The 11,477-nt window shown below is 34.4% G+C and overlaps 1 protein-coding gene across 1 annotated transcript; it reads left to right on the top strand.

The window, feature by feature from the left end:
- The first annotated feature begins 172 nt into the window (after positions 1–172).
- On the top strand, positions 173–2,166 carry LOC115442838 (homeobox protein Hox-D11a). Its single transcript, XM_030168013.2, has 2 exons — positions 173–1,259; positions 1,393–2,166. The coding sequence occupies exons 1-2, from the start codon at positions 593–595 to the stop codon at positions 1,980–1,982; spliced, it is 1,257 nt and encodes a 418-aa protein (XP_030023873.2). The 5' UTR covers positions 173–592; the 3' UTR covers positions 1,983–2,166.
- Positions 2,167–11,477: the final 9,311 nt, after the last annotated feature.

Below are 11,477 nucleotides of genomic sequence, written 5' to 3'. Positions count from 1 at the left end.
CTTTAGTGATTGTATTGTACTATCTCTGTTGTCAAATAGATTTATATTACGGTGGTATTAAAAATTATTAATATATTCAATACTTATTTTCACTAATAAATAATGTAATTTTCCTTAATATATTCGAAACACCAAATCAAGCTCGTTTATTCATAAACGACTGATTTAAAATATAACATGGCGTTCTGATGCGACGTACTTATTGACTTATTAAAACGTTTATGTGCAAAAAACGCAAATGGTTATCGCAACTGTTGAATCCGAAAATTATACAATCATTAGCAAAACCAAAAGGGCGCCTCTTAACACCCGAATGAAATCATCCGCTTTATTTACGTTACGTAGTAAACACGCAGAGGGGATCGAGAGTGACGGCAATACGCAACCCCCGCGAGAACGAGCGAGACAAAATATGCCCCATAACTCCGCCCATAACACGCCAAGCCTCGTGGATTGGCTTCGGGCAGCAATCTAAACACCATCAGTCTTCCATCGCATGCCTTTAAAACCACAACTTAATTAACTCTCCGGCACCCTCGACAATTAGTCATTTTGAGTAATGAACTGAGTGTTGTGAAGAAAAAGTGTTATAATGGACAGCTACGCGCAGAACAACGAAGTGTCCACGTCTTTCAACAACAACAACATTAAACACAACTTCAACGATTACTTCAACATGGTGGACGTAGATAAAGTCGAAGCGAACAAAGATTACAGTGCGTTTGTCGAAGAGAAAGCTTATCGTATCAAGTTGGAGGAATCGGCGGGCAACCAGAATTTCAACACGCCGTTTTCTGTGAAGGACATACTTAATAACCAACCAAATTATAATTACGAACGAAACGACTTGTGGAAATGTAATGAACGAGAGCGAAGGAGTCATGATTACGAGCAAATTTACCATCAAAGTCAAGGTTACTACCCGCCGGAGTACTTCGGACAAGTGTATTCAAACATCCCCGTGCACACAAACATCGAGGCTTATTGGAACCAGGAAGTACATCACGACCAAAAGTTTGATGAATATTATAATTATAATCCGTATTGCCATAATTTATATCATCAGAATTACGATCACTTCGTGGATGTGACGCCTTCGCATCCGATAATGGATGTGCCGAAAATGGAAAATAGAGAAATGTCGCATCTGCCTACACCGCCTATATCAGAACCAGCCAGAGACAGCGAGAGGAGTAACTGTTCATCATTTATCACTGTAGAATCTGTAGATAAATCTTCACTGTCGTCTAGGAAAAGCAGTAAGTGTTATTGTTAATTCGAGAGTAGAAATATTACTTTTAGAGAAATTATTGCAGGAAAATATGTAAATTAAAAATGACACCATTCCTTCCATTGCATTAAATACTAACTCTACCTTCTCATTGTTCACAGAAACGCCGACAAACGACACCAAGCCAGAGAAAAAAGACAGAAGCACGAAAAGGAAACCCAGGATCCTGTTTTCTCAGAACCAGGTCCACGCGCTAGAGGTCCGCTTCAGGAACCAGAAGTACCTCACGGCGCCGGAACGGGAACAGTTAGCTGTCACGTTAAACCTCTCCCCAACGCAAGTCAAGATTTGGTTCCAAAACAGAAGGTACAAGAGTAAAAGGATCAAGTCGCCGGAAGTATCCACATCCACCGACGCAAAGCCAAGCCGAAACTTAAGTGGGAGAAAACTGTACAAGCCCGAAAAGAAAGACGGAGTAACACCTATACCTAATTATGAAATATTTAAAACAGAAAATAGATCCTTTGATACTGAAAAAATGTATAATGATCAACTAAATTCAACTATTTATTTCGAAGATAGTTTAACATATGAACATAATGATGAAAAAAATCTAGTTATAGATGAAAAATATGACGTAGGAAACAATTCTGATCTACAGAACCTTTATAACGATAACTTAATAAATACTAGTAAAGAAATGTATGAGCCTGATATGAAAAAATATTTTCCTATGAATTTTGTTTGTTGATGTTATTGTTAAGTACACGTGCCATTAGACTGATTGTCCAAAGAGTATTATATAGAGTTAGTTTATATTTTACAATAAGATATATTTTTGCATGTATGTGCAATGTTAGATAAGTGAAATACAGCTTTATACCAAAGTATTAAAACTGAATTTTATACGTTACTTAAACGTTCTTGTTTATTTTAAACAACCAATTTTCTTACAAATATAAATTCAAACTACTATTTACACACAGCTTATTAACATTTTTGATTACAATAATGTCCGATAATGGAATATAAACTATATTTTTACACAATTTACGATCTCAATACTCACTAAATAAATTTTATTGTTATGATCGTTACTGAGTCCTCGAAATTTGTATAGAAATAATCACAATTAAAAAGATAAAAACAGCAACGCATTTTATTTAAACAATAAATTAATTAGAGTTTCTATAGATTTATTTGAAACTTTTGGGAAAATCGCTACACACATAAAAATAGGAATAAAAAAGTAATGAAATAAGGAATAAAAATTACCTCTGTTATCAGTTTCTTCAATTAGTTGCATATAAAGCAGACCGACAACTAACTTCTTGACAGCTACTATGTCTAAAGATTAAAGTTTTATGAAACGATGAGAAATATATGTCCTGCTATTATTATATAAATTATGATTTTTTACCACGGTACAATTTTAGAACTATAAAAAATAAATTCGGATAAATTCAACAGAAGATATTATATTTTGTACTAAACAGAAGTATGTTTAAATTTTATATGCATTCATACTAGTTTTTCATAAAACCAAAATCAATTAATATAGATATTGCAGTTATAAAGTTACAGTGATATTCTATTTATACTTTAGATCCTTGCATTGTAAAGGATAGATACCTCAATTAACTTGAATTAATTCAGAATAAACTTATGATAATTATATTGTATACAAATACATATGTTTTTAATTTCACATTCCAATAACTATCTTATTATTTTTATACATAAAAAATCTGAATCGAATAAAGTAACTTGATTTTTTTCAAAGAAAATCCTTGAAGAGTTACATGAAAAATCCATAAAGTTATTGTATGAAAAAGGCGCACATAAAAAAGCTTTCTCGGGGCAATATTTCAATATTTTTTCAGTTCAATTTGTAAGGATCGCTTTTATCTGAAATTGCTACCATACCGCCCCGAATGAGGGTTGCACATCACAAACAAGCGTTTCAAACGCTGCGTTTATTTAAACGTTAATAGTTCATATTTAATAAGATAAATTATTATTTTATATAATGTATCTTTATCAATTTGAAAATAAATGATAGATCATTTTTGATGGTTGTCAATTTTATGAATAAGTATTCTTATATTATTACTTTCATTGCTTTATCACACCTAAATTCTACATAATATTGTTAAAATAAATGTCAATTATTGATTACTTAAATCATACAGCAAACTTTTATAAATACGTTAATAAAACATCTTAAGAATATTACAGTTATTATGACTATGTCGCAACTATTCGCGCGTTTATTTTCCCGCTAATCTGTGCGGCCCATCCCTAATAGCCTGGCCGGGCAGGCGCCGGCGCCAGTCGATAAGCCAGGGCCCATAACACGTGTCGCTGCATCGAATGCATGGGACCTGCTCTGGGAACCTAGCCACCTGTTCTTAAAACGCTCGTCTGCTTTTACGAGGTGGGCGTGCGGTAGTTTCAGTAGGCAATAAATGTTTTTTAATAATTTTATACTGTGGTTTTGGCACATCGTAAATTGCGTTAAACTTCTAACCCCCTTGACAATACAATACAAGTACTAATTAATATAAAAAGAGGTAATTACAGAGTCAGAGGAAAAATATTGATAATGTTGAATGATTTAAAATATGTAAATTTTGAAAGTGCATTGAAATCGTCCTAATATGTTTAAATTATGTATGTTAAGAAACAGTTTTATAAACTGTGATGGCACAATGTATATACTTGCTTTATAAATTAAAATGATTCGTATCTAATACTTAAACAAGAAAAATTATAATAATATATTTTCCTTACGATCGCCAATCCCGACCAGAAAAATATCAAATTCAATACGTATCTATTATAATTTATACAAAACGCACTACTATCGGTTAAAGCAAAATCACACACAATATATTCTTATAACCCAAACCACAGCCCACCGGTTAGTTCATGTAATCCTGTGATATCTATAACCATAATAATATATATTTGCCATTAAAATTATACCTACCAAGGAATGAATTGCCGAGTTAGTTACAAACTATACAATTTTACAAACATAACAGATATTGAAATTACTAGCACATGTTTAAACCTCGAAATATGAATGACATCAACGCAGATTCATTCCACATTTCTACATAAAGGATACAACCATTGGCTAGGTTACAACAGAAATTATATTATACTAGAAAGAAAGGAAATCATTTATTGAACACAATTTATTCACCACCACAAACTATGATCTCAATTAACATGAACTACACAATAACCTACTGTAATTTAGGTACCTAGTAATTAAATTTTATTATTTTATACCCAATAACTTCATACGCTTGCCTATATCAGATCATGTGGTGGAAATAACTTGGCCAAATACAAAGATGTTAGCTTATAATTTCCATGTTAATTTAAACATGAGAATATAGAAGACAGTTTATACACACATAAGCTCACGTATTTATCCTGAAGAGTTAGAGTTTAATTGGACTATTGCTCCTAATTCTTGCTACGGCAATCATTTCCATTTTATATATGGGAGACTATCACCAAAGAAGACACCATGGGCTATACAACCTAACATGCTCAATGTACAGATATATTGCAATCTAGAGCGACACACATTTCTGCAATCAAAATCACGTACATTTTACTTGCTCCTGCAGATTGAATCAAGAAACTCATGATTTACATCTTAAGCGAACACTATTTTTAACTAATGAGGCGATTATTGTAAATTAAAAATATATATAAAATTAATTTATTACCACGGTAAGCATATGAATAGAACGGTAGAGCGGACGTGGAGGGCCGCGGAGGGACGCGACGTGAGAGGGGAGGGAGTGATGTACGGAGCACGTGGGTGTTTGATGTATTAATATTGGGCGGCTTTTAAGGTTATCGGCGGGTGGAAGGTGATCTGGCCCGATAGACCGATGCCGCGCGGCCACGCCGTACCGCTACATGGGGTTTTGGATCGCTGAATATTGACTGATCAAAATTGACCTTTATTGGCTTTGATAGTTATTTGGCGTTCAAAATTAAACTTCACGTATACTGAATAAAAGTTTGTTAATTTATCAACACATGGCTCTCGTATAGATTTCATTTGTTAGTTTATTATATCCTGTATTTTCTGTGCGATCCTTGTGCTGTCTCGAACAATACGACTTAATCTGCTGTAGAAAAATATATCTACAATGTATACTTATGTGTAAAACGTAAAGGTGTCAAGAATTTTCTACAAGAAATATTTTTCTAATCTTATAAAAGATTAAAAAGTGCTCTGATGGAATGAATAAACTCCAAGCGCCACACTATAAATCAGCTGCGAAATGATAAGCAATTCGAATCCGGACTGAAACCAAATATATTAGTGTCTATATTCAAGGTGTGAATACTTCTTGTAATCCCTTACACTTAAAACACCAATTTGTATATGAGTACTTGTTTTATACTTCCACGACAAAGTGCCCCACAGCACCTGATGGTAAGCTGAATGGGATCCAATAGAAAGTCGGTTGACGAAAGATAATTATCCCTTGGTAGTCGACACAATTATGCCAGCCAGTTGGAACCAGATATACACAGGCTGATCCCGAAACGCGACACACTTACGTGGGCCACTATGGCGGGTTTTAACAATTTGTGATAGGCGGTTGCTAATTGCTATCCGGGCAGATATAAAATATAACCTACCACTAGCAAACATCGTATAGTTTATATTTGTTGGATATTATTTATTTATTATACTTTATTGTACATCATAGGGGAAAGTACAAACATAAACAGAACTAGTAATAAAATTACACAATAGTACAATTGGCGGTCTTATCGCATTCCGCGATTTCTTCCAGACAACCTGAATTGAATGCAATCTTGATATTATATTCAAGATTGCATTCAATTCAATTTGGCAGTTTAATTTAATATAAAAAGAAATTTTTAATCTCAGTAATATCCAATCTGCCGTGCGTGGGTACGCCATTACTAAGCCACCGTACTGTGCGTACAGTGCGCGCTCGTTAGCTTTTATTTGGACGGCGGACTCCTGTTCCAGCGCCAGCCTACATTCGTGGCCAAAAAAGTAATGCATTTGTACATAAAAACATTATTTTTAACAGCAAGGGCGCACTTGCTTGCAACACTTTTACTAGAGTAAAAGCCCCACTATTTTTTTTGGGATAAAAATGAAGGTACAGGTTACTTAATTTAATTAAACCGTTTATTTTAATCAAACATCTAAACATATTCAGAAACCTTAGCATTTATAATATAAGTTGAAAATGGGATTATTAATGAAACAAATGTCAAAAGCTAAATTAAAAAGTAAAATTAATTAAATTATTAAACATTTTCAACATGTATGTAAATAAAAGGCATAATAAAATTATTAAACTATCAGTAAGGCGTAATAAAAAAATATTAAATTGTACCTGACGACAAAGTTCTTTGGATTCCAAGTGCATTGTCGACCTTAATGTTTGATAGAGACGCTGCCATCTAGAACTGTGACCACAATTATGCTTATTATGCCAGCAATTTTTCCAAATGTAGATCCACATTCCCCACCGACTTAGTGAACTCAAAACCCGATTAGCTGGAACGTGCGATTATAGTAAGATTTTAATCGTTTATATCCTAGTCTCTCCTGGACGCAGTATATACCGCATAACTTCCTTCTAGCTTTCTCCTATCCTTGAAAAGTCAATTCCTTATGAACAAAAAAAAAAATACATATCGAATTAATAACTTCTCTTTTTTTCTGGTCGGTTAAAAATAGCGAGATGCATCCATCCAGCTCGACATTATTCAGTAAATATAAAAATATCAAATTATAAAAATGAATAACACAAGAATGCCCTTCTCCCGGCCGACAGTGTACAGCGCGATATTTCTCAGCGTTATCAGTGTTCAGTACATGTGCACAGTTTAATGTTCCCATTCTGTTTTATTCAATTAATTGCCCCCGTTGATCTCTGCCCGACGGGCCGACATGAGTAAAATAAAATCATTGCGCGATCTCACTCGCGTATCGATGTATGACGAACGTTCGCGGAATCAATATATCACATCTGACAAGGTGACTCATGGTTAGTAGAAATTATTCCTGTGACGTGTTGGTTCCAGGGTATAAGACCATTACTATTGTGACTTTTCGAAGTAGAGAAAAGAGGAAATTAGCGTAGTCCATAGTTGTACAGACTGCTTGATTTGGTTTATTTTAGAAAATAATTTATTATAAAGACCTAATTATTTACCAAAATCAGGGACAACTGCCGATATTTGTGTGGAAGACATTTTCATTTTTTTTTTATTTATTTGAATGATGAGACAAGCTTGCCGTTCGCCTGGTGGTAAGTGGTACACTCTACTACGCTCGCTATCCTGAGACAGGAGATGTTAAGGCTTATTATGTCTGCTAGTTACACTAGATACCTTTAGACCGGAACACAACGTTGACTACACACTGATGCTCGGCGATGGAAGTAAACATTGCGGTGGTAGCTTACCCAGGCGGACTCTCACTTATAAGAGACCTACCACTATTAGTTTATATAAAGTTAAATTACCAGCTTTTAGAAAAAATATAAACATCTTACTGATACTAACATTATAAAACAGCTTTTGCTTGCGGCTTTGCCCACATGAAAGAGTCTTGCGGGATAGACGTCCCGGGATAGCAATTACCCTATGCCCTTCTCAGGGACTCAAACTATCTTCATACCAAACATACATGGAAATTCGTTGTGTAGTTTTTGAGTTTATCGTATTCAGACAGGCAGACAGATGCAGCGGGAGACTTTGTTTTATAATATTTTAAGGTATTCTTTAAGTAATCTTTAACTTTTTAAGGTGAACAATTCCGTCATACATATTGTTCCGTAACTTTAACTGTATACACAGCGTACGCAACGGAAGGTCTCCAAAGGAATATATTTTCCCCGTTTTTTGTAACATTTTTTTAATGTTACTCCGTTCCTATTGATCACAGTGTGATGTTATATAGCTTATAGCCATCCTCGATAAATGGGCTATCCAATAGTAAAGGTTTTTTCAGTTCGAACTAGTAGTCCCTGAGTTTAGCGCATTCAAACAAACAAACAAACTCTTCGGTTTTGTATATAGTATAGATTATAAGTAAAGAAAATTGTGACAATGATTAGTTGTTTCTATGTTAGGATGTTTGTTAAAAGTAAACTCAGAAATAACTATACGGATTTTAATGAAATTTGGCACACGAGTAGACCATATTCTGAATTAACACATAGGCTACTTTTATCCTGGTAATTTGCTCCTATTCCCATGGTACAAATGGAATTATCACTCTGATTTTGAAATAGATGGCGCTGACGTCGTACGGGTAGCTATCATGAATTTGGAGTAATTTGAGAACTTTTGTAGTGAGAAAGTCTTCTCGCGGGCGAAGCCTCGAGCAACACCTAGTTTCCTAATAATACCTTTTAAGGTTCTTGAATGTTTGAATTTTAGAATTAGGCATACTATCTACATTTCTGGAACAAGGCAAGGCAAGGATCCACTATCCGTAAAGCCTGCTTTGCATAATCCTCGTTCGGTTATCATGCGCCCAACACCGCCAAGTCAAACAGATCTTGAACAGATAGGTGGCGAGCGTAAAAACCAACCGCGAGACAGTTTATCACAACTCCGCATCCATCGACGCGGTGCAAAAAATGCAAACCGCCGGCGCCTACCAGCCAATAAATTATATTGCCATTTGTCAATACGACGCCCCCGCACGCCCCCGCACGCCCTCGCACGCCCTTTGACATTACAAAAAATTATACTTTTTTCAGTTGCGAATAACCAGATCGCATGGTCAAATAAATGCGAAATATTATGGCCATTTATATCTATTTAGTATCGTTGGACCAGTTGTGATTTGGATTTATTATGACTTATAAGTTTAACGTGTTTGTTGAAAAAATAGCTTCTACGTATTTATTTAATAAAAATCGATATAACGTTGACGTGTAATACAAGAATAAATATTTTAAATTCATTTTTGAATAACTTTCTTGCTGGAGCTTTAAGTTTGAATCCCATTACGTTCGTATCTTTATTGGTTTTCATGAAGTTTCTGGGCATTTTTGGGGTTGGCACATATTCAGCAGTAGACATCGTGTGAATATAAGGTGAAGGTGAAGGTGATGAATTAATATTCTATGCCGGCATAACATGCATCATCATCATCACTTTTAGAAAATGTAAAAGTCTTAATAACCAACCTATCTAATTAATTCATAACGCATGTTATTTTACAATTAGGACGATACTATTTCGAAAACAGCTACTGTATAAAACCAATTTATAGTTCCGTCGAAATATAAAAACTATTAAACAAAGACGAGGTCAGTTGCGTGTGGACGCGGGTTCGATGCTTGTCACTGAGTTATTGCTTGCACGCGGAGCCGGTCGGGATCGGCGCCAACTGCAAAAAACATGCCAATGTGCAAAACGAATGTGTGACGTATTTGCGTATAGACTATAGAGCTGTCTATGACATAGACTCGCGAAAAAAATATGGTGCTCACATTAAAATCTGTGAAAAAAAAACAAAATTTACTTAGTTTTAGATGGGATCCACATCTCAAAATAATAGGCCTTAATTTAGACTGTAAAACAATTTCGTACTTACAGGGCTGATATTATTTATGTATCTCGATACGGTAGAGAAAATTTTTGGTTTGATAACTAGAGAAAGCCAACAGCAAAATGTGAGTCTAAAAAAACCAGCAGTGTAAAATATTGATTCAGTAATAATTTTAAGGAGAAAATAAGCACAGAATAAGCCTGAATCTTTTATACATTCTTCTTTAAAAACTGTGTCTCATTATCTTTCTAAACATACATTGTAGAGTCAACAAATACTAAAGTCAAACCACCGCGATAGGTTTAGATTTCTTTTGATAAACTATAACAGGAATAATTCCTGTTATAGTTTATTTTAGGAACTATAAGTTTTAACTTAAAATTTATACTCACTTTAGTGGAAGCTACAGTAAAATACATAATACACTATATGTAATATGTATTATCAAACCTAAATATAAATATACTCATGAAGGATGCCTCAAGTTCGAACGCATACCTAGTACACCCTTCTGATCTTAGGTTACACTATAATAATCATTAGTTAAGACTAGGGACGCAGCTACCGCCGTATCAGTGAATCGAGGCCCTTGAGCTTTGGGGCCCCTCTTGGTCTATTCCTACATTAAACTAAGCGCGCGCCCAAAAGTTCGCACTGCCCTGAAGGGCCCCTTAACAAATTTAGATATAGTGCCCCTTTATAGCAAGCTACGCTACTGGTTAAAGTTCCCATTTACACAAAGAAAAACAACGTAAAGATATATAGGAACTGTACTATTAAGCTCTGATAAACCTCATAGGTATGTAGGTGAGTAGATACTTGGTTTATGCTCACAGTTTTGGCTAACGTTGCCGCACCCCAATATTTAACCGAAATGGATCATAAATCCGTGCGTATAATAAAACAGAAGGCGATTATCGTATCAATTACACACAAAATAATGTGCCGGTCATGCGTGACGCAGCCCCGACCATGTGGTTTGTTTCATACGTCATACTGATTGACTAGGGAGAAAAATTATGGAACGTAAAAAGAATTAAGTTCAGGTATTCAATTAAGGGATAAATTTTCCACAATCCGATAAAAGTTGTCTATCTAATAAATTATAACCTGAATAGAAAATTGAGTCAAATTGACAACTTTATACCTGCATGCAAGAATGTAATTTTTAATTAATTTGTTTTGTACTTCATATCTGTCTGTAAAGTCGGCACAAAAATAATATTTCAATTAATTTTTAATGGCATTGTGGCTTCAAAATGCTGCCTTGATGGGTCAAAGTAGCCCATTAAAAATTATGGAAAACATTGTACAAAACTTATCAACGCCATCTAGCGTCTAATAGTATGACTTAATACTCCTTAAAGTACGTAAAACATTGAATATATCATTAAATAACATAATTAATAATAGGACATTTATATATAAATATTATGTACAATAAATATATAATGAAATAAATTCTATGCTATTCTATTATAAGTATTATTGTATTAAAGCGCCATCTAGTATCGAATAGTTAAACCAACTAGTATGCAGGCTAACTTTATTTATAGTTAGAGATTTTATGTGATCTGTTATAATAGATGGCGCTTTTCCATAAATTACATTCAGTGCATAACAAAGTTAATATTTGTTATTTTTTAAATT

This window comes from Manduca sexta, chromosome 18, assembly GCF_014839805.1.
Source record: "Manduca sexta isolate Smith_Timp_Sample1 chromosome 18, JHU_Msex_v1.0, whole genome shotgun sequence".
NCBI lineage: Eukaryota > Metazoa > Arthropoda > Insecta > Lepidoptera > Sphingidae > Manduca > Manduca sexta.
Note: the sequence above shows the minus strand (reverse complement) of the source record. Positions and strands in the feature narration are given on the sequence as shown.

Bases quoted from the DNA above. Each gene is read 5' to 3' on its own strand.
- LOC115442838 (XM_030168013.2), top strand. From the start codon at position 593: ATGGACAGCTACGCGCAGAACAACGAAGTGTCCACGTCTTTCAACAAC. The intron at 1,260-1,392 runs GTAAGTGTTATT...CATTGTTCACAG, and splicing joins ACTGTCGTCTAGGAAAAGCA to AAACGCCGACAAACGACACC.